This window comes from Ursus arctos, unplaced genomic scaffold (assembly GCF_023065955.2).
Source record: "Ursus arctos isolate Adak ecotype North America unplaced genomic scaffold, UrsArc2.0 scaffold_26, whole genome shotgun sequence".
NCBI classification, from domain to species: domain Eukaryota; kingdom Metazoa; phylum Chordata; class Mammalia; order Carnivora; family Ursidae; genus Ursus; species Ursus arctos.
The window spans coordinates 23,215,789-23,240,182 of NW_026622941.1; the positions used below are offsets into that span (position 1 = coordinate 23,215,789).

At 35.4% G+C, this 24,394-nt stretch overlaps 3 protein-coding genes across 8 annotated transcripts in view; 1 reads left to right on the forward strand and 2 right to left on the reverse strand.

Moving 5' to 3' along the window:
- The window catches only part of DNAI7 (dynein axonemal intermediate chain 7), a 66,001-nt gene extending 54,384 nt beyond the window's left edge, over positions 1-11,617 (reverse strand). For both annotated transcript variants that reach the window (XM_057318940.1, XM_026502249.4), the window contains exons 1-2: positions 11,533-11,617; positions 159-243 (exon numbers count right to left, since the gene is read on the reverse strand). In XM_057318940.1, coding sequence (XP_057174923.1) covers positions 159-243; positions 11,533-11,535 — 88 coding nt within the window. In that variant the 5' untranslated portion in view covers positions 11,536-11,617. The remainder of the gene's footprint in view (positions 1-158; positions 244-11,532) is intronic.
- Positions 11,618-11,710: 93 nt separating this feature from the next.
- Positions 11,711-16,614, forward strand: ETFRF1 (electron transfer flavoprotein regulatory factor 1). 3 transcript variants are annotated; one of them, XM_026502255.4, is made up of 3 exons: positions 11,711-11,817; positions 15,519-15,606; positions 15,688-16,614. In XM_026502255.4, the coding sequence occupies exons 2-3, from the start codon at positions 15,556-15,558 to the stop codon at positions 15,901-15,903; spliced, it is 267 nt and encodes an 88-aa protein (XP_026358040.1). In that variant the 5' UTR covers positions 11,711-11,817; positions 15,519-15,555; the 3' UTR covers positions 15,904-16,614. The 3 variants fall into 3 exon arrangements, with proteins under 3 accessions (XP_026358040.1, XP_026358041.1, XP_026358042.1); XM_026502256.4 differs by having other exon boundaries at positions 11,719-11,821; XM_026502257.4 differs by having other exon boundaries at positions 11,726-11,909.
- A 239-nt stretch (positions 16,615-16,853) lies between these two features.
- KRAS (KRAS proto-oncogene, GTPase) overlaps positions 16,854-24,394 on the reverse strand; it is a 39,092-nt gene continuing 31,551 nt past the window's right edge. For 2 of the 3 annotated variants that reach the window (XM_026502250.4, XM_057318816.1), the window contains exon 6: positions 21,212-21,267. Coding sequence is in view for 1 of the 3 variants with exons in the window: in XM_026502253.4 (XP_026358038.1) it covers positions 21,151-21,267 (117 nt within the window). In the remaining 2 variants the exon portion in view is untranslated. Of the gene's footprint in view, positions 21,268-24,394 lie in introns of all 3 variants that reach the window. The other variant, XM_026502253.4, reaches the window with a different exon arrangement.

A 24,394-nucleotide genomic window follows, 5' to 3' on the forward strand; every position in this document is an offset into this window, starting at 1 on the left:
GTGCCCTTTAAACAGCAGACATTTACTATAAAACAGATGAAATCTGAAAAATTGAAGAATTTTGAAAATTCTTTTAAAAATATTGACTGGAATGTAGAAATACCAACCTATTATTACACCCCCCACACACGAGAATAAGAACACTGTATACTTGGTACCTTCCTCTTTTTGCCGTCTTTCCTCCTCCTCTTGTAGCTGCTTTAATCGTTCAGCTTTGGTGATTTTCTTCTTCTTCCTGCCAGACTTAAATGTCGCAACATAAAAAAAAACCTATTAACATGCACCCAAATTACTTTAAAACACATATCCCTCAAATCGTAATTATGAAAAACACTTTTGTTGTTATGAATCCAGTCTTTCATTCATCCAAGTAAGACTATTACGTACAAAGCCTTGACCCAATGCATTGAGGACCAAGTATGGAAACAAGTAAGAAAAATAAGCATATAAGTTATTTAAAGGCAAGAGTGACAGTGACAATTTAATTACTATACAATTAATACTATGCAATTAATATGCAATTTACATAATTTTCTCATTCCCAGTTTCCGTATCTTTAAAATGATGCTAAATAAGACCCCATTTTGGGGCGCCTGAGTGGCTCAGTCAGTTGAGTGTCTGACTCTTGATTTCAGCTCAGGTCATGATCTCAGGGGTATGAGTCGAGCCCCGTGTCAGGTTCTGTGCTCAGTGCTGGGTCTGTTTCAAATTCCCTCTCTCTCTCTCTGCCCTCGCCCACTCACACATACTCTCTGTCTCTGTCTCTCAAATAGATAAATAAAATCTTTTAAAAAAGACCTCATTTTATTGTTGTAAGGATTAAAATAAAACATAATACATATATAATATATATAAAGCATGTAACAATATATGTAAAAATAGTTTTAATACTACTACATGTCTATAATGATTAAAAATACTTTATAGAGCAGGTAGGATTTAAGTTTGTGCCCAAAAGATTTTAACATTCAGAAATGAGGGGAAGGTATCTCAGGAAGAGGGAAATACAGGCAATAAGACATGGAGATGGGATGGCACTGGAAAGGCCAACAAGTCATGGGCCCTGGGGAGATTCCAAGAAAAGGTAATACAATGAAAGTGGGAAAAAAGGCTGGAGCCTATGTTATAGAGGTTGGGCATTATTCTAAACAAGTGGAAACCCCCTAAAAGTTTTTGAGAAGGGCTGTGGCTATTAAGAATATAATTTTGAAAACTAACTGTATATTAGGAAAAAAATGATTATGAAGAGCATGCCATTTGGGTGACTATTAAGAGAAGTCACTAAAACTACAGTCATAACAATGTAATAAACACAGGAGAATGGATCCAATAAATATTATAGAAGCGAACTTATATGATAATGATTAAAATTGGAGGCTGGGAGAGGAATGAGTTAAAGAAAAGTCAAAAAGAAAAACTGTAGTACAGAACAAGTAAATTTGGATAAAATACTGTTGAAAGGAGTATAAATTTAATTAATATGAAATACGAGTAGAGTGTCCAGGCAATGTTTGCAGGCACTGAACCCGGAGAACTGAGGTTTAGCAAAGAGATCAGGGCTACAGAATACAAATTTGAGAACTATCTTGGTGATAACCACCTCCTCTCCGTTTTCCTTAAGGGAAAGTATAGAAAGAGAAGACACTATCTCAATTTAGCCAACAGTAGAGTGGTGAATCCTTGGAACATACAGACTTTTGGATGACCGTCTTCTCTTTTTGGCTCACCTACCGCAGCACGCTGCACTGCAATCTCTAATCCATTAGCCCAACCATCTGTTCACTGATCTTGAAGCCCCTCATTGCTCCACTTCTCTACCCAGGTTAAGTTTCACAGCTCATCACCATAACCACTAATTTATATATTTCCACTTCCCCCCTTTTTCCCTCCCTCTGAGAAGCTCAGCTGGCGAATTCCTAGTTCTAGTTCAACTCAACCCTCCATTTATTCTGCCCTAGCAGTCTGAGCAGCTGAACCTTGCCAGAGAAAAGTACATGAGCTCAAATTTATGAGCACAAATTTTATTTTATTTTATTTTTAAAGATTTTATTTATTTATTTGACAGAGACAGCCAGCGAGAGAGGGAACACAAGCAGGGGGAGTGGGAGAGAAAGAAGCAGGCTTCCAGCGGAGGAGCCTGATGTGGGGCTCGATCCCAGAACGCTGGAATCACGCCCTGAGCCGAAGGCAGATGCTACGACTGTGCCACCCAGGCGCCCCGGCAATTTTAATGTTCTGATCTTAACACCATTCACATTTTAGGGTCAATGCGGAATGTTCCATAGAAACCAGGACTCAAATTTTAGGCAACCAAAGCCTGTTTGTAAATACAGATCTTCCTCGAGATGGAGTTACACCTCGGTCAACTTATTTTAAGTTGAAACTATGGTAAGTCAAAAATGTATTTAATACACCTAGCCGACCAAACATCATAGTTTAGCCTACCCTACAAGTGCTTAGAATACTTTCGTTGGCTTAAAATTGGACAAAATCATCTAACACCAAGTCTATTTTATAATAAAGTATTGAATATCTCATGTCATGTATTGAATATTGTACTGAAAGTGAAAGTGAAAAACAGAATGGTTGTATGGGTACAGAATGGTTGTAAGTGTTTTGGTTGTTTCAGCTTGTGACCAGGTGGCTGGCTGGGAGCTGTGGCTCACTGCGCCACCCAGCATCATGAGAGAGTATCACCCAGCATCATGAGAGTATCATACCACATACCACTAGCGCAGCAAAAGACCAAAATTCAAAATTCGAAGAATGGTTTCTACCAAATATGTATCACTTTTACACCATCATAAACTTGAAAAATCTCAAGCAGTACCACTCTAATTTACAGACTGTATGTATAGTGTTCTAAAATTAAAATAGGATTTAATTTATATCTGTATAAATAGTAAGTCCCCCCACCCCTTTACCCATGCTTTACAGTTCTATGCTGTGAGGTACTTGGGTACCATTCTTAATCTATTCAAATAAAGTCAATTCAAAGAAAAGTATTCTAAGTCCTGTAAAATCTCTTCACAGTTGTATTACTAAAAGAATTCAAATATCAACATTTCATTAATAATGCCATTTTCTTTACTGGAAGAACACTCATAGTTATTAGCTGGGAACAACTGAAATCATCTATGTATTCATCAACCTATAAGGCAATTTTCCTCTACAATCTAATTCATGTCTTCTGCTATTCCATGCATTCTATGAAGTACCGTGGCTTCTGAAAAAAAATACTGCTGTAAATGCAGTGATAGATCTTTCTTTAAAAAAATATTTTATTTATTTATTTGTCAGAAAGCGAGAGTCAGAGAGAGAGAGAGAGAGAGCGAGCACAAGCAGGGAGAGCGGCAGGCAGAGGGAGAAGCAGACTCCCTGCTAAGCAAGGAGCCAATGCGGGACTCGATCCCAGGACCCCAGGATCATGACCTGAGCTGAAGGCAGATGCTTAACTGACTGAGCCACCCAGGAGTCCCAACAGTGGTAGATCTTCTAACAGTGTACCTTTTCTGTAGTCTTGTTAAATTTTCCTAGCTTTTGCAATGAATAATACTAATTTAAATTATATAAAGTTTCACAAGCATCTTTAGTGAAAACATTAAGCTTATTTACATTTGGTGATACCCTTAATCTTTCTTCATTAAAAAAATTAATATTATTTTTGGAGTCTGGATGTCTTATCAATAAGTTACATTGTGAGAGGGTTTTTTGCATCCTCATTGCACAATAATCTCACAGGTAATGTCACTAAAAATTATTACCAGTTCCACAACTCTAGACTATAACACATAAGAAATTTACACTATCTCAATATCTCTAGTCCCACATTTCACCACAAAGAACAAAAGACAAAAACCCCTTGGTATCTTGATTAGAGAAAGCTTTGCCAACATCAATATTTGAATTGTTCCTTAGTTTCATAGCCTTGGCCCTAGGGCAATGAACCACTAAGATTTAGATCCTCTTTGGTTTAGTAAAGCAAGAGAGTAATTGTGAAAAGGGAGGACTTCAGAACAGATTTTCCCAGGAAAGGGGAAATATGGAAGTTGATGATCTGGAAATTGATTTCTGGCATCCTTAGAAAATCTTTGTGTATCTCTGAGAGTACTTTTTACTTGCAGGTTTATTTCGGTAAAAAGACTTCTGATCTAGACTGCTGCAATAACTTCGTAACTGGTCCTCCTGTTTCTACTCTTGCTGCCCTACAATGAATTTTTTGCTCACTTTAAAAAAATGTAAATCAGACCATGTCACTCTTCTGCTTACAACTTTCCCAGGCTACCCATCACACACAGAATAAAACTCAAATATTTATTACACCATGGCCTACTTGGCCATTATTACAATAACTGTTTTTTCTTTCTAGAATCTCACCTCCCAGGTAATTACTGACTAACTCCCTTGCTTCATCTAGGTCTCTTCTCAAGCTTTACCTCCTTAATCATCTTATATGAAATAGCACCATCACTATTCCCTACCCCACATTTCTCATTGACCCCTTTCTTGGTTTTCTGCATTTTTGAAGCTATCTGAAATTATATCTGAAATCACCTCCCCAGATAGAATGTAAACTTTATAAAATGAAACCACTATCTTGAAGAGATATCTGCACCCCCATGTGTACTGCAAGACATGGAAACAAACTAAGTGTCCATCCACGGATGAATGGATAAATATAAGTGGAATATTATTCAGCCATAAAAAAGAAGAAAATCTTGCTATTTGTGACAACATAGATGAACCTTGAGAGCATTATGCTAAGTGAAATAAGTCAGAGACCAACACTATGATTTCACTTAAATGTGGAATCTAAAAAAGCCGAACTCATAGAAACAGAATAAATTGGTGATTATCAGGGGCTAGGGCATGGGGGAAATGGGCAGATATTTGTCAAAGAGCAATAAACTTGCAGTTACAAGATGAATAAGTTCTGAAGATGTACTGTACAGCATGTTGACTACAGTTCACAATATTGTCTTGTATACTTGAAAGTTACTTAGTCAATCTTAAATGTTTTCACCACACACTCACACACACACACACATAATGGTAATTATGTGAGATGATAGATATAAAATTAACTTTAGTTTATTATCACTTCATAATATATAAGTACAACAAATTGTTACATTGTATACCTTAAACTCATACAATGTTATATGTCAGTTATATCTCAATAAAGCTGGATTAAAAAAAGAATGTAAGTTTCATGAGATCAGAGACTCTGTCTTGCTACTATTCTCTTAATGTCTAGAACACTGCTAAATCAATGAAATAAGTATTCTTCCATACATCTGCAAGGCCTTATATACAAAGATCTTCATTCTTACCTTGTTTGTGGTAGCAAAAAAGATGGACAACATAAAAATCATAGTACATACTTTCAAAGAAATATGATGCAGCTGTGGAAAGAAGTGACACTATCTCATTGTGCTGAAACAAAAAGGTCCAAAGACACACCTATTCTACCCAATCTATGATGCCACCAGATGTAAGATGTACCTTTAAATTATTACTACCAAAAAGGGAACGCCCAAGATGGGAGTCTAATAGGAGATGCCTGTATAAACCTGGATATATGAGTAATGAGAAATGAACCCACAACACAGAAAGATACAGCAAGAAAACCTGCAGATCTTAATCCTGAAAAGGAATAGAAAGAAGAAGAAAAAATCTGGAAAATTTGAACCACAAGCCAGTTCATGTGGATTTGCTGTCTGATGGATACCATTAGCATGGTCCAAAAACCCTCAAGCTGAGAATTTCAGGTAGTATTAGGTATGAGTAAACCCGTGTGACTGAAAGAAGCAAACAACCTCTCTAGAAAAAATGGATGTCAATCCAGGACTACGATGACTATAAGACGATATTGACTATAAGACACATCTTAATTTTAGTAATGCTAAAGTGTAAAAAGATGAGTATCCTAGAATTGATGAAATACAATATCATTAAATGCTAAATAGAAGGTGCAGAATGCTCCCGTCTGGGGGGAGAAAAGGGAAGTGTGTGTACTCTTTAACGCTTAGACAATTTATGAGAAGATTCGCAGTTCTTCCAGTCTTTAGTAAGAGGCAATTTTCCATTTTTATGCTACTTTAATTTTGTACCATGTGCATTTATTACTTTTCCCTTAAAAAAATCTTTGACAAATCAGAAAGGATAAAATATATCTTTCAATGCTTTCCTAACTATACTATAAATTCCCTCACAGACTCAATCCCCAAACCACAATTTTTAAGAATGGAAGAAATAAAAATTGAGTGGTTTATTCCTTATGTTTGGTTTCAAATTTCAGAGGCTTCCTATCACCATTCTCTAAGGATACAACACTCTGAACAAAATAATCCAGAAGTATTTATTTAGCACCCGCGCATACACAATTAAGCACCAAAGTCATTTAGAACAATGAGTTTTCACACTGAAAACAATGTTTCTAAGATTTCACAATCTAAAACCAAAAATGAAAATCCACACAAACCAATAAACTATTACAGACCCACATACAAATAATTGTAGTCCTCCAGAATACTTCCACGAGAATGTGTCCAGAACGTTCACAAATTTTGTTCAGTTATATCCACAGCCCTTAAAATAGTTTCAGGTTGGTAGTGGGTCCAAATGACTGAGAAGCAAACACAGAAGGCACTCAAAAGCATCTCTTAAAGAAATGTTTAATTGTATAAATATTGAATACACATTTAAATAAGCATTTCCTTTAAATGGTCAAGGGCCCAGGTGTTTTTAAATGTTGGCAGGGTAAATGGGTTTCACATACTCATTAGATAAACACTGAATTTCTACTATGAGCCAGGCACTGCACTAAATGCTATGAACATAAAAATTAATATGATGTGCTCCTGACCTTAGACAGCTCACAGTAATAAATTATTACAACAAAATGATATAAGGGTTATAATTGAGGTATGTACAAATGGATGTGCTATGAGAACACAACATAGCTGATTGTGGAAGAAAGAACAGTAGCAAATTTTACAGAGAAGCGACCTTATGAAATATGCCTTAAAGCCAGCATTCCAAACCCAAATCCCTATTGGGATCAGGCAGGTGAATACAGTAGGGATTTTAGTCATAGTCAAGACCGTGGCAAACTGGAGTTTATGCATTTCTAAAAGGGGTGGCTGCTACTCAGTCTAGCCAACTGCCGCCTTACAGGACTATACGCCCAATGTCATCAGGTTTCCAATGTTTTAAGAATAGATGGAAATCACATTTTTGTATGAAAATAATTTGGCAACTAATAAAAAAACTTTTTAGGTCAAACAAAATATGGTGAGGGACTAAATCTGGCTTGCCAGTCAAGAGATTATAAACTCTGCTTTAAAGTATAAATCTACTAAGTGAAAAAGAGAATAAGGCATTCCAGACATGCTTTATTAAATTCAGATTTCTACAAAGTACAAAAGAAAATCAAGTATGCATTACTATGCAATCCATTTAAAGACACATGACCTTAGGGTCCACTTTTAAGGTTCTGTGACTAAATGTTTGTGTTTATCCAGAATTAAAAAAAGGGGTTCCTAAATCTAACATTTTCTAGAGCACAACTAATAAAAAGCCTCAAATCTAGGTACAAGTAGTACAAGTAAAAATTAAAGACTGTGAAACTAGAAATATCTTTTTATGTCAAATTTGAAGTATGTCCTGTTTTGTAAAGGATTACCCATGATTTAAATAGCATTAATATCTAAAAAGTAAGCTTAGTAAATCCTATTATAAACTATAATAAAACTAACCAAAAGAATGTTTAAAAATTCTGTTCATACAATGTTAGTGCTTATAAAACTATCTATTTTGAGAAAATAATTTCTACCTACCTTTTTTGCTTTGGGACCCTGAAAGTTGGAAAAACAAAAGGATTGATAAATTTTTAAAAACTCAGGTATTTTTAGCAAAAGTACCAAGATTATATAAAATGTGAAAATTAGGAGAAGCTGGGTAAAAAGCATAAGGAAACTCTCTGCATCATCTTTGCAACTTTCGTGTAAATCTAAAATTATCTCAAAATAAAGTCTTTTAAAAAAGAATTTAGACAAAACTATAAGCAGGTCTAGGAAAAACAAAAATAGTTGACACACTGAAGCATCTTTCTAAAATTATACACTCTTAAATCTTACACTCTTTCTTATGACAGTCACTCAATGACTTATGCGTGATGAAATGACCTACCACTACACAGAATAGCAGTCAGGGAGATACTGGCTTAAAGGGTTCCAAGGAACAATAAGTGATTGACTAAATACAGGCACTGATGTCAAGTTTGAAAGTGTGGAAATGATCTCATAAATAAATAATCTTTCTGTAAAATTAGATGGCTGATTTTATAGAAAAAGAATCAGTTATTTAAAGCAGGCAAAGCTATGATAAAATAATTCTGTTCAGCAATGTGTCTTAAAGCAGATCTATTCTTCTTTGGAAATTAATTTGGAAAGCACAGTATTGCAATAACTATTTACCATTAGCACTATCATTACATGTGTTTTTCAATTAACCCTACTTGTAATTTCCTGATTAGGCTCATGTGTCCATTAGATTTCTGATAGGGACTCTGTAGGAGATCATGTGACTATAAGATTATACACATTCCACATCTGAAGACTTATCCAGAAGAAATTACTGGTTCAAGCTATAAGATTATCACTGTATTAAATATAAATGTTGAAACTGACATGAAGCAGATTTTATCTTCTTGAAAGTACATATATTTTATTAATTCATTCAGCAGATATTTATTATTGATTTGCATACAGGTTGCTCTGGGACACTGGAGATGATATAAAGATGAACAGTAGAGACTTTGCTCTCATATAATTTTTACAGTTAGGTTCTATTTTTATTACCATATTTACTATCAATTAATAGTTAATACACTCCCATCCTGCAGTAAGTACTATACAGCAGAATATGCAAACAATATGCTCCTACTCTCAAGTAGTCATATTTTAAGATGGGCAAATTATCATCTCTCATTAGTGCTTTTAATGTGAAGTAGGTTTGGGATTAGTACTTATCCTAACCCCTCCTGCAAATCATAAAAAGAGCATCATATAGTACAGTACAGTTGACCCTTGAACAATAAGAAGTTGGGGTGCTGACCCCCATGCAGGCAAAAACCCACATATAACTTTTGACTCCCCCAAAACTTAACTATTAATAGCTTATTGTTGACTAGAAGACTTACTAATAACATAAACAGTTAACACATATTTTGTATATTTATTATATACTGTATTCTTGCAATAAAATAAGCTTGAGAAAAGAAATATTAAGAAAACGATAAGAAAAAAACACATTAACAGTATTGTACTGTATTTATTTTAAAAATCTGCCTATAAATGGATTCCCACAGTTCAAAGTAGACCAGTGTTATTCAAGAGTCAGGGGTAGTTCTCAAAGCAGAGGGCTTGTTAAAAAAAAATGCATAGTCCTGTGGTAAAAGTATACACACTTCCCCCTCATTGTGATTCAGTAGATATTATGGACTGAACTGCATCCCCATCCTACTCCCGCAGTACCTCCAAATTTTACCTTATTTGTAACCTGAGTTGTTGTTGATGTAATTAGTTAAATTAAGATGACATCATAATGGAATAGAATAACCTTAATCCAATATGACTGATGTCCTTATAAAAAGGAGAAATTTGGATACAGACACACACACAGAAAGACCGCCACATAAAGAATGGGGGTATGCTGCAGGAAGCCAAGGAACTACCAGAAGCTAGGGAAGAGGTCTGAACAGATCCCTCCCTAGCACCCGCAGAGGGAGCAGAGCCCTGGAAACACCTTGATCTTGGATTTACCAGTCACAAAAGAATTGTGAAACAGTAAGTTTCTACCTTTTAAGCCACTTAGTTTGTTTTACTTTGTTACTTGGCAGCCCTAGGAAACTAATACAGTAGGTTTGTTTGGAGTCCGGTCAGTTCCTAGAATCTGCATCTTAACAAGTATTCCAGATGTGGCAGAAGCAAATGTTCCAGGGACATTGTGAGAAACATTGCTAGAGGGATACGATGAAATTTATGTTCCACTGGAAAATAAATAAGGGCTTATTGTTCCCTCAATTTATCAACAGTTTTAAGTTGGCTTAAAGTCCATACTTCCTGTTCTTCCTGATATGAACATTCTCCATCAATTCTGGCAAACTCATATTCATACTTTAAAACACAGTTTGAAAAGCACTGCTCTTCTCTTTCTGTGCCCTTTCCCACCCCAATTTCATCATTCCCAACTTAATCTTATTCCATTGCAGACATTTCAATTGTTACAGTTAAAACACTGTATTCTGGGGCGCCTGGGTGGATCAGTCATTAAGCGTCTGCGTTCGGCTCAGGGCCTGATCCCAGAGTCCGGGGATTGAGCCCCACATCAGGCTCCTCCGCTGGGAGCCTGCTTCTTCCTCTCCCACTCCCCCTGCTTGTGTTCCCTTTCTCGCTGGCTGTCTCTCTCTCTGTCAAATAAATACATAAAATCTAAAACAAAAACAAAACAAAACAAAACAAAAAAATACTGTATTCTTTTGAGTTTAATCTGTTTCCCATATCAGGGAGAGGTTGTAATATTCACTTTTAGATCCTTGACTTCTAGCCTAGTGTCAAACCCAAAGAATGTACCCCGAATTTCCCCTTAATTAATGAATTAATTAAATACTTTTTCTACTTCCTTTGATTTTAACCACAGAAGATGGAAGTCACATTTAAGAAAATGGGAACAGAGATCATCTCATAGGGGCAGGTTGGTTTGTGTTCTGGAAAAAGACAAAACAACTAAGGAGTGCATTAAAAAAAACCATGCAGCTTTATTATATTTAATAAATTCAAGGCAAGCTGAGTAATTTGAATCACAAAACAATTCATATTTCCACAAAAGACCACATAAAATAACTTTCCAAAGCAGAATAAATTGCAACAGCTTTTAATCAAGTGCCGAGAAGGCACAGAAACACATTTTCGCCAAGCTGCCAGTGATAAAAGCAATTTAATGGAAACATCTATCATTCTTGGAAATTACCAGGTTGAGGCCAATTCTTTTTTTTTTTTTTTAAGATTTTATTTATTTATTCGACAGAGATAGAGATAGCCAGCGAGAGAGGGGACACAAGCAGGGGGAGTGGGAGAGGAAGAAGCAGGCTCATAGCGGAGGAGCCTGATGTGGGGCTTGATCCCGTAACGCCGGGATCACGCCCTGAGCCGAAGGCAGACGCTTAACCGCTGTGCCACCCAGGCGCCCCGAGGCCAATTCTTAAACCTAGAAACAGTGCGGGATTAGGACATCATTTGACAGCACTGGCTATCCCCCGTTTGCAGAAGCCGGTTTTTGACTCCCATCCGTCCCTGAGATCCCGGACGCGAAGGCCACGGATAAGAAGGCCGATTTCCCACAGGGGTAAGAGTTCTTTCTTAAACCCATCCGCTCCCCTTTAAAATATGTCAAACACTTATTACATCATTTAACACGGGTGAATCACTGCTCGCCCCTTCAGCTGGGTCCCCCACTTTCCCTGCTCACCATTCTGCAACAAGCAAAGCCTCCGTAGTCGGCCGCAGCTGAGCTCTGAGCTTGTGGAGGAACGCTCCCGGGTTGTCAGGACGACAAGCCCCGCCCACTGGCGCCCAAGGGAAAGGGCGCAAATCCTCTCCTACGGGTCCGCGCAATCGCACTGGGGTTCTTTCGTGAGACGCCCCGCCCCCTTCTCTGACTGGCTGCCTCACACCAACACCCGCCCTGCTTCGGTGTTGACGGACCCCGGAGTCGGAGCGGTCGGAGGGCTTTACGGCTGTGGAATGCCGGAAAGTGCGTGAGTGCAGCCGCAGGGACGTTTTATTCTGTCTTCCAGATCTTGGGGTCTGGAGGCGATGAAGTATGGTCTGGGCAGGGACCACCGGGTGAGGCACAGGGTTTCTGAACGTCTTCTGACGTTGACAGTCTCACTTCCTCCCTAGGAGTGTGTTGGGGCGACTCTTTCTGTGAGGGCTTTCCAGAAGGAAGGGAGACTCCGGCTTCGCGATTGGGTGAAGTGACTGACACCTGGGTGGGCTGCCTGGGCCACCACGGCTTAGAACCGAGTGGAGACGGGGCTCAATTGGCAATTTAGAGAAAGGGGTAAATAAATCGGTCCAAGAGGGTTGGTTATTTTGAAATTTATAACCTTTGGATTCTTCTCTCTGCACATGGTTCCGTTTACTTTCTGTGCAAGTTATGTATATGCCGTTTTTCCTAAGAGCAGCTCTAAACAAGAACTGGAAATTACTTGAAGTGATTCCTGGGCAAAGGATTTCCTACAGTGAAGGTCGCTGAGGCCCAGCAAGACTCATTAAGCCCAAGGTCACAGGCTAATTGTGCTAGTCAGTAGCATAACCTTCAGAATTTCAGTCTCCTCCCCACATGAAGAAACACTGGCAACTTAGGCCAACAGGAAAACTAGAAATTAAATGATTAAGAAATTAAGCTCAATCCAAATTCTCAATTCTGTGATTTTGGAACCCTGTTTTAGCATGACAGAACATTGAATACTTTAAAATCATGGCACCATTTCTTATCTCTGAATTCTAATTTTATAATGCTCTCTCCCTTCCAACTTTATTGACTAAATGTATTAGTAAATGAGGATTATAAAAACTGAAAAAATGAGAGAGAAGAGAGAAGATGACAACAGTAAAATTTTGGAAGTTGCAAACCAGATGAATGCATGTGACTCAACACACCAGAAAAGCCTAGTTTATACTGCATTAATTTTCAAAAGCCAATGGAACAGGGAATTGGAAATGAAGAATGAAGTAAATCAGAGATTAAGTAAAATCTATTTGAAAAACACCTCTAGAGGGACTGCACCTCTCATTTGACAGAAGCATGGAGATATATTTCTGACCAAATAATACTATTCTCTGCACTGGGGTGTCCTCAGGTATACTAAGTACATGAGACCCACACTGGAAACAAATTAAATGTGGTGTACATAATGCTGAATGCAGGGCCCCATTCTTCTTCCTTTTATTAAAATTGAATACACAAATCCTCAGCAAACTGGAAATTTCTTCTCTGGGGAAACTGATCAGCCCAGGAAGAAGGACTTTGACTTCAGAGGTTCCCCAACAAAGGGTGCACTAAGATCACCCTAAGTGAAGCTCAGAGTCCGTTAAGTTGCAGCCATGTATACAGATCTTCTAAAAAGCTTTTTTTGTCATTTCACTTGTAAAAATGGCAGCGGGGGGAGAGCAGCAGACTTGGGAAGAAAGCTTGGAAGCTATCCAGACAAAAGCAGAAAAAGCAATTTGGAGAAAAACAAAATTACAAGAAAGCTCAAAAAGAATTGTTCTGATACACTATATGTTTGCTATGTGAATTAGCTTAAAAACTATTAATAAAGTGAGGAATTATGTAAGAATTAAAAGAAATAATGTTTGTTCATATGTGATTTTTCCCCCCTTAAGAAAGAGAAGCCAGAGAATCAGATTTATGAACTTCAGCAAGAAGTGAAAAGGACTTCATTTAGCTGCCATTCTGGCAGCAGGAGTCTTCCAAATATATATTTAAAACATTTAAAATAAGTGTTTACAAACAGGGCTCCCACCCGAGAGAGGCATACCCAGTTTTATGCAACTTGACTGGTGGCAGACCTACCCTGACTACTAACTGGCAGCCTTGTGGTTTAGATCTTATTTCCATGTGTACCTCACTATTTCCCAGCCCTCCTCTTAACATTTTGCCAGCATATTTATGCCAATTTTTTAAAAGTTTTACTGAGGTATAATTGACATACAGTAAGTTACACTTTAAAGTGTAAATCGATCTGATAAATTTGACATATGCATACAGCTATAAAACTATCACCACAATCACAATGATGAACATCTCCATTATCCCCACGAATTTCCTCCTGCCTTTTGATCCCTTCCTGTTCCCCAGTCCCTTGCTCCCCTTCCCAGGGTACTCTGTTATTTCTGAGCACTTTAAACATCTGTGGTAGTCTCCAGCTATTCTATAAAATAAACGGCCTGTGATCTTCACAAGTATGAAGTTCATGAAAGTCAAGGAAACTTGAGGAATTGTTTCGGATGGAAGGCTGAAGAGACATGAAAACTAAATGCAATGTGTAATCCTGGATTGGAACTTTCTGCTATAAAGGGCGTCTTTGGGAGGGCTGCCAAAACATGAAGGGGTTGTGGATTTGATGTAGTAATGTACGTAGCACTGTTAGCTTCCTGATTCTAATGGTTGTACTGTCCTGTAGGAATTGTCCTTGTTCACAGGAACTATACTCTAAAGCTGTTCTGCCCACCATGGTGGCAATATAAGCACCTGAAATGTAGCTAACATGACACATTGAAATAATATTTTGGATGTGAACAAAATATATTTAAACATTTTTTATTTTTTAATATGGGCTACTAGAAAATGTAGTATTACATAGATGTCTTGGATTATATTTCTGTTGGATGGCACTGCAAAGTATTCACACTAATTGTATGTCATGTTAGGAAGTTACTCTAAATTCTCAAATTCTTAAGTATATTCCTCAAATTCTTGTTCAGGAAATATGTTGCAACTTTTCTGCAAGATTGAAATTATTTCAAAATAATTATGTTAATGAGGGACATCAAGTATACGTTTTCTTAGGTCATTGGGAATATAGGAATAATAGAATTTTAAGGAACTTTATAAATGACATGGACATTTACTTTGGGCCTATCATAAACTAAATGCTTATGGTGTTAGGAATTTTATGATTTAATCCTCACAACCATAACAAGTAATGGGAGTTATTTTCTGTGTGTAGGCTGTCATGGTGCCTTTAAGGAGCCACCTTTCCCTAGTGGCACTAACGAGTTACACATAAAGCATAACCTACTTCACTGGATGTTGCCCGCTTGTCTGTCACACATGTACCCACTTAGGGGTTGTTCACTGGTCTCTTTACCACCACTCTTATTGCCCATCTACCATTAGCTGTGAACCTGCTTGACTCCCACACCCAGCTTCTACTCTTTAGCTTTTCTTAGGATAGCACCCTTCTAGATATGACTAGGACTCTTTCCAGTGTCCTCCAAATGAATCTGGCCTTGCCTTGAGAGCAACATAGAGTCTTCCTTTCGACAGTAAGGAAACTGAAGCTCATAAAGGTTAAGTAATCTGTATAACGTTATGCAGCTGGGATTTAAATCTAATTCATTCCACTCTGTATAAAAGAAGGTATACCTACATAACTATCTTTGACAATTCATTTTCTCTCTCATTACCCTTTTTCCTTCATAGGACTTACACAATTCATAATTCTGTTTGCTTATTATATCTCCCACAGGAAAGGTTAGTTCTGTGAGAGCAGGTATCTTATCTGACATCTCATGGATATGTCCCACTGCTTGGAACATAAGTGCTCAATAAGTATTTATTGAATTAAAAAAAAAAGTTACCATTTTTTCCCAATGTATAAAATCTTTGATTCTTTTTTTGGGACTACAAAGCAGTTATTTACAAACATTTTTATTTTTCTTTAGGTATGTTATGTATAAAAGGGGATCCTTTCCATAATAAATGAAAATGGCCAATTCTTTAAGAGGAGAAGTACTGAATCTTTATAAAAATGTAAGTAATTATGTTGCCAGTTTTATACATATTTTACTGAGACACAGATTGTTTAGAAATATATAACCTTTCTTTTTTAAGCTGCTGTATCTTGGACGAGACTATCCAAAAGGAGCAGACTATTTTAAAAGGCGTCTGAAGAATGTTTTCCTAAAAAATAAAGATGTGAAGGACCCACAGAAGATCAAAGAACTTATTGGACGGGGCGAATTTGTAATGAAAGAGCTAGAAGCTTTATACTTCCTTAGGAAATACAGAGCGATGAAACAACGCTATTATTCAGATCAACAAAACTAACTGATCACTATTACTATAATTTGACTGGAATTCAGTGCCAGCTGTTTATGTATACCAGATATGATAAAAGTAACTGTAACTTAAAATGGCAAGATATACACGTTACGTAAAAATACCTGAGCTGCCTTAATGAACTAAAATAGGCTTCAGCTTCTGTTCACAGAGCTTTATCAGCAACCCTTTAATTTTTATACAAAATCAGCAATATAGCCAACTACAAATTAAAAATTAATGAGTACCCAATTTTGAATGAAAATATAATGTACTTAAAATATTTTGAGCTCAATGATTTTTTTTACCAGTTATTCTAAGCCCATTTCCCCATTTTACTGACAAGAGAATCTCATTTAATACATTTAACTAAGCAAAATAATTTCTTGCACATTTCTTTCCCTTAACTTTTGAAGGAGTACCACCTTATTTTTGAGCATATTTGGTACATTAACAGCACAAATTCAAGGTTCACCACAAAACAAATAGCACATGGTAATGATTTAAGTGCAGTTATAGAAGTAATATGTATGGGGAAGGTTATTTCTGATCTTGAAGTAGGCTGCCAGTGACTGGCATTATATATACCTGTTTAGTATCTTCCATTATTAATTTTGCTGCTGGCTCCCTTTGGGTCTTAAAACAAATCACCTGCTGTGTATCAATTACCTTTACTGATAAAAAGTAATAAATAATGTTATTCTGTTCTTTCATCATTAAGGCAGATGTGTTTTGCATCTACTTCTAAATGAGTTAACACAGTAATGGACCTAAATCTAACATGGTTTTAAGCAAACACTTAAACGTTCACATAATGTTCACAGCACCCTTTGCAAATAAAGAACATAAATGTATAAGCTGCAAAAGATTCACTAATACAGTGTCTGTGGCTTATAAGCTATTCCATATCAACTGTGGGGCAAATGTTTGAAATTTACGTCAAGAAGTACACACTATCATAGTCACCATAACTATTTTTATTACATTACAATAATTAGGAGCAGTACAGTTCATGACAAAAATATTACAAATTTCAGATCACTTCACAGCACATACTCCTATAAACATTTAAAAGTTAATTTTAATTAAAAGAGTGGTCATTTTTAAATTTAATGTTTGATATGACCAACATTCCTAGGTCAGCGCAACCAAATGATGGAAAACAACTGGATCACACTGCATATGTCCCACAAAAAAAAGCACAATGTACAAAATGTGCATGTTTCAGTTTACACTATACAAAAATAGTTAAAATACATTCCAGGTAAACATGTTACATTAAGAAATAGTACTAGTAAGAAATTGGCACTCAAAGGAAAAATGCAAAAGTATTTTCAACATGAAAACACAAGACAGTGGAACTGGAAACTTCTGGATAAAACATTACATAACCCATTTAGCTTATGGGGAGGGGGACCCTCTGTAATGGAATTTCTGTAAGTAAGAACTTTGTTTTTTCCTAAATTCATCTAAATTGCCTATCATCATCCCAAACAGGCACTTAAAACTATTAAACTAAAAATATTTACTAATCTAGTTATGACTATTCTTCAAGAACTGATGTAAATAATATCTTTAGGAAGAAATGATTTTCATTTTCTGAAGGAATTTACAGCTACCAGTTGTATGCTGTTCAATTTCTCAATGCAAGTTTCATGCTATTAAATATAAATTCAGTTTTAAAGTAACTGGTTTTTTAAAAACTATTAATTCAGTTACCAAGAAATTACTTTTTGACAATGGAAATGACAGTTTTTATTGCCTACCAAAAAAACGTGTATTGTTTAGAAAAAAAATGGTTAGAAGAAAAAAATCACTGGAACACAAATGAGATGAACTTATGCAAACTGCAACTGAACATGCCTCACAAACTTTCTATATATATTAGGACAAAATTGTGCAATGGTGGCAAAGATTCTGATGACCTGTATAAGTTAGGTTCTAAATTCCTATGCAGTGTGACTCAGTTAAAACAGAGCCTAGAATTCCTAACTGGGAATATTCACTCAAATTATACTACCTACTTCTTCTACATTCTTCCACAAACATGTTAATGTCTAAGACTATGTAATTTAGCAATTTTTTCAACTCCAAGGATTTTTATCTTTAAGGCCGTAATAATTACATAATATTTTTCTAGGATTATCGCTCCCCTTTTAAAATCTCTACAAAAACAAACCTTTTGTCAAACCATTCAAAATTCACATAATAAAGGATAATTACCACTGCCTAAAAAAAGTTGCCCAGCTACATTAAAAATTCAAGAGTCCTAAAAATCCCTCAGTTATGCACTGCAATTCCTGAAGTATGGCCATTTCTTTCTCTTGTGTAGAAACAAGAGGAAGTACTATATAAAGTCTTAACACCCGATCTAGATAATGTTCCATAAACCTGTAGTTTAGCATAGCATTTCACAAGTTGGACTGATTTTTACACAGAAATTTCCTTTTCTGTGAATTAGTTCAGGCATCTGTTTATTCACACCCAGATAAATGAAACTATTTTTGAATTCAATATTTAAGTCTATTTTAATTATGATATAAAGAGACCAACTACAATATTACACACTTGGGAATTTTAATGTTATCATCTGACATATGATTTAATGTGTACTACAACTGTCCCAACAAAATCACATAATTATCCCAAATAAAAAATATAGTCAAGTTTATTCCTTTAAAATAATGAAGTAAAGTGATTTATATAAAGTAGCTTGATTAAACCGCTTTACTGGAATCAGAGCAAAACAATTATTTTAGATCTGGAAGAAACCTTAGAGACTATCTCCCTACTTTGCCAAACTAAAATATTCATATGTTATCTCTGGGTCATGTGCCAAATGCCTAAGATATTACAGACCACTCTAAAATATCAGCACTACATAAGGAGAGGGATTATGTCCCTCGTTGGGGATACCGTAATATCCCCAGTGCCTTGTGTAGTACCTGGCATCCAACAGGCACTCAGATTTTTGCTGTATAAATTAATTCTGCTAAAAAGTAAGCTTTATGAATTAAATTTTAAAGTATTTTTCATTGTAAGAAGATTTTACTTATTAAAATAATGGAATGTATCACTGTTACCAGGGCTAGTCCTAGTTTTAGATTATCTAAGGAAATCTTTCAGTATTTCTGAATTAAATTTATTAAATTCTACTGGATAGGGTCTGTCTATTCACAGCAGGTATGAAAATTCCTACTTTTCCTACTTAGTCACTAGTAGACCAGGTAGCAAAGAGATGATGTTCAAAGGATCAAAATTAAATTGCTATAGCTACCATCTGAAAATTAGTTTATTAGGTCAAATCCTACTATAGTATCTGTCAGATTATGTTGAGCCTGACTAATGTGACTTGATGGGAAGCCTTCATGGAGATATCCAAAGCAGCAACAAATCTTGAGGTTAGGGGAATTAGAAGTATTAAAAAAAAAAGCGTCAAGTCATGGGGCATGTAGAAGGGTAGGCAGGCAAGGTGACACTAATATGGGAGAGGAGTACTGCTACTGGAGAACAGATACTCAAAAATAAACTTCACCTCTTGCACAACTTTGTCTGAGACTGGCGCTGAAGATAATAACACAGTTAAAAAGTTACAGATTGTGCTGAGATTGACAGATAGATATATCCTTATGTAAACTGAATGTAAATCACATAGTTGTAATGCTAGCTATAGCCTTTGAGATGACTTATTTTAACATGAAGAAATGGATAGTAAGTGATTTGCCCAAAACTGAAGTTGTAAAAGACATGTAACTAGAATTTAAGTCACCTTCCTCCTAGTCCAGTGATATCTTCACCTCAATACACCATCTCATTTCAGATATTTAAAAATACATTTTAAAAGCACTGAAAGAATCATTGTTATTATTTTATTATTTAAGTATTAGATATTCTTAAATATGGACCATACTTGTGTGTATGAAATGTTACTTTAGCCAGTGCTGAGAACTAGCCAATACTAAAGATTTTGAAACTTTTTCACTTCATTGTTTTAAAAAAATTAAAGTCTTGCCACCCCCTACCCCGAAATCTTATTTGAAATAATGTTTTTAAAAAGTTCTAGTTTTTTGTTTTTTTTTTTAAAACAAAAGTGATGTTCCTGATCTGTCAGCAGGACCACCACACAGTGAGGATGCATCTTATCCAAACTCTCCTCATCCCCACTTTGACCACCCAATGCATGACAACACTGGGAGACCGCAGGGATGCAGTCCATACTCTGAAACTCTTAATGAAGCTCAAAGGTTCACACCACGCCTGGCCTTGCCACCTTGGTCTCTTTAATATCTACTAAAGCTAACTGGCCCAAATAATCTTTAACGTCACTACCAGAATTAAAACTATTTTCTAAGACTGAAGATCAAGAAAATATTTAAAGTTATACTAAGAAAGAGCAATCTGACACACGGAGACTATATTTAATTCCTATGGGAATTTTTTATACATGTTAAAATTTTTTCAATTAATACAAAAATTTAGTAGCATGTAAATATAGTCCCAAAATGGTCACTATAATCCTCATTACATACTGGGTCTGCCTTAACAGGAAAAGCTATTCAGAGTATTATAGGAATTTATCTAATATGGAAAGTAAATGCCTTTTAATATTTTCCATTGCCTTTTATTTTTTTCCATTTTTTCCCTTTTTATAGAAAAAATATAATATTTTAGGGAGCGTGACTATGACAAATAGCAGTGAAAAGATGGAGAAAACCTTTGTGAACAGTGTAACTTTACATTCATTAAGGGTGACTGAAACTATAGGACATTATACCTACAAGATGAATCTACAAGAAGCCCATAAATTCATGTTCCCTCAATGTTTCAGTAAAACCAATCATGAAATCTCAACTGAGGTTATAATTAGTAATTAATCCATGTATGTGACTAGATAAAACACAGAATAGGGATGATTCGAAAGCTTCATTAATTTGTTTCACACCAAAGTTCACAATTGGTAAGAAAAATAGGAAGTAATCAACCGCATGCACCAAAAACCCCAAGACAGAAATCTCAGGTATTCAGTTTCTTTTTCACAGGCATTGCTAGTTCAAAAACCAAAACTCAGGGAATACTGGCACTTAGAGGAAAAAAGTTTCCACTGTCATTTTAAAATAAGCATTCAAGATAAAAGCTAACAGTTTGGATGGAGCAGAAAATTAGGTAATGCTAAAACAAATGCTAATAATTTAGTGTAATGTACAAAAATTACCACTTTTACTTAAGTATGCCTTAAGAAAAAAGTACAAATTGTATTTACATAATTATACACTTTGTCTTTGACTTCTTTTTCTTCTTTTTACCATCTTTGCTCATCTTTTCTTTATGTTTTCGAATTTCTCGAACTAATGTATAGAAGGCATCGTCAACACCCTGAAACACATAACAAGTATTAAAATGTGAGTATATATGATGGATTGAGGTATACAGATAACAGAAAGGATAGATGACTAATGGGAACTCTAATAATGATAAATAAGGGACTTTACATTTCTCTTTAGGCAACTGAATAAGTATCAGACTTCTAGGATTCTTATAATGTTTTCTTCCTGAATATTTCATCAATATCATAAATAGGAACACTAATTTTCACAGAAGGCAAAGAAAGTCAATGTACACAATCTTACATAAGCTGAACAAATAACTTTTTCCCAGAACTTACTTTGCTACTCATTTTTCTATACTGGCACACTTTGTCACCAAAATCCAAATGCACCTGTGTGTGTTTTTCTGTGTGTGAATATACATTTACACTTAGTTATCCCAGAGTTTCTAGATATTAGATATAAGCCATGCAAGTACATATTATTTTCATAAATATTCAGTAACAATATTTGAGCTCTGGGTTCAATACTTACTAAAATCCATTAGATTTAAATAAGCCCCAAGAAGTAAACAGTATTCAAATATCCTTTCAGCTTTCAAATAATATATATTAAGGCATTGGTTTCAACTCATATACTTAACATATAGAAACTTAAAGTGACTCCAAAGGTAATACACAACAGTTTGAAAAATGTAATACCTCAGATTTGTAGAGAAATGAGCTAAATCATTTAAATGGTGGTGTAGTTACCAATCTGGAGAAGATTCTCTTTTATTTATTATGGTTTAAGTTAGTTTTAATATATTATGTATTCAAAAGTTTGTCATATAAAGCCAAATGCTGTATCTTCAAAGAAATTTCCATTTGGTCATTTTGGTACATCTATTCCTGATCGAAGCAAGGTATCTGAATAAGTAATGGCTGAAAGTGATTTCAAGTCAGAATAATTTTTAACCTAATAATTCAGAAGGTGGAAAATGGCACTCAAAGTGGTAGCAGAACAGGAGATTTTAACCCTACAATACTGAAATTATACAAGATTATAGAAGTCAATTCCTGTCATGACCCCATTAAAAAGCAAGTTAAATATAAAAGCAAAATAAAAAATGGGAAAACAAAGAAATTTAAAAAGTATGATCCTCTATATATTTAAAAATCTGTTCAATGGAACAGTAATTATTTTTAAGCCTGTTAACCTAATGATGCTTTCAAACAGAGACACTAGAGGGAGTCCTAAGAACAAATCAAATAACCAGCAAATAAAGTTGTATAAATTAAGCCACTTTAAGAACAATGAAAATCAGGTTTTTACTCATTTTAACCACTTCTGTTGAATATTCATATAAATACGTTAAGTTATGTTGAACATAATTTAAAATTTAAAAATTTAACAGTGATAGGATCTCTCTTTTACTACACTACTAAGATGTTTTACAATTAATATTTCAAAATAATAAAATTAATTCAGGGCATTTTCATTCAAGTTACATTTAACTAATTTTCACAAAAGATCTAAAAAATCAGAAAAATATTATCAATATTTTTAAAGAAACACAGCAGGAATGACAGGCTTGTTTAGGTTTAAACTGTTGTAGGGGTACCTGGGTGGCTCAGTGGGTTAAGCGACCAACTCTTGATTCTGGCTCTGGTCATGATCTCTGGTTGCAAGATCAAGCCCCACCATTGGCTCCCTGCTGAGTGCAGAGTATGCTTGAGATTCTCTCCCTCTCCCTCTGCCCTTCCCCACATGCCCCAATCTCTCTCTCTCTCTTAAGGGGCGCCTGGGTGGCTCAGGTAAAGCATCCAACTTTTGATTTCAGCTCAGGCTGATCAAGTCCCACATCAAGCTCTCCTCTCAGCGGGGAGTCTGCTTGAGGATTTTTCCCTCCCACTGCCCTTCCCCTCCTGGTTCTCTCTCTCTCTAAAATAAATAAATCTTGAAAAAAATAAAATCTTTTAATAAGTAAATAAATAGTTCTAGGATAAAAACCAGAATTTTTGTGTGACGTCTAAGTGAAAAAAGTCCCCAATAAAACACCCAAACTGCACTCACTGACATTCTCCACTTTCTGATATCATTCATTATTGACACACACATGCTTTTCCCTTACCCAAAGGAGAGAGGAAAAGTGATAAAATATAATTTATTAGCAATACAATTGAGACTTAATATAGATAAACCTTCATGCTAACCCTTTTAATAACAGAAAGCAAAACTTCCAACGATATAATAAAGAATAATTATTTTATAGCTCACCAACCCAACTAATTTATAATCATAAATCCTGAGAATGGTATGGAATCTTAAAAGAGGATCTAGATATAGTCCAACTCCCCCACCCTTCACAAATTTCCTTTGCTCACACATACAAACTTATGTAGTCTACTCCACTTCAACTGCTTTTATAATGAAGAAAAATGTCAATGATACTAAAATGGTGAAGCAGATAAAATGAAAAACCATGATATGGATATAGAGAAGACACATTATAAGGTGAAGACAAGACAGAAGTATTTAGGAGACAATGAAAACAGAATTGTTAACATTACCTTCTTCTTCTAAGATTCTGACAAATAGGTTAATACTGCATTCTTTCTTAATATTGAACTCTTTTATGTAACTTATTAAAGTTAAATAATTTCAATGATTAGGAACAGGTTATAATTAGTAGAAACAGGGCACTGAATTCCTTTTTTCCATATGGGAACTAGTCATTTTCATATATGCATATAAAAGACAAAAATATTATCCCAGTAATTTTGCTGAAACCCAACCATTTTAGGACTAAGAAAAACTAATTTGTATATATTTATTATTGTCAAATTAATTTTGTAAAACTATTTTTATTTAAAATTTTAAGTATTACCAAGTACACTTTTTTATTTAAATGCTATCCATGCCCACTGAAGAAACAAGGATTCAATTCACCATGCCCACCAATTACTTGACAGTCACACTACACAGTCACAAATAAGAAATCTTAGAAAATCATGTGCTTCCACTTTTGTTTTTAAAAACAGTTTAAGTGCAAAACTTACTTTATTCTAAATAGTTGTACTTTAAAAATCACCCACCAATAAGACAATAGGAGGAAAAAATTTAAAAAACCCACCACTTAAATCATGGCTACTGTTATTTAAAAAGTTTAATTTTTCAGATAGCATTGCAATGTT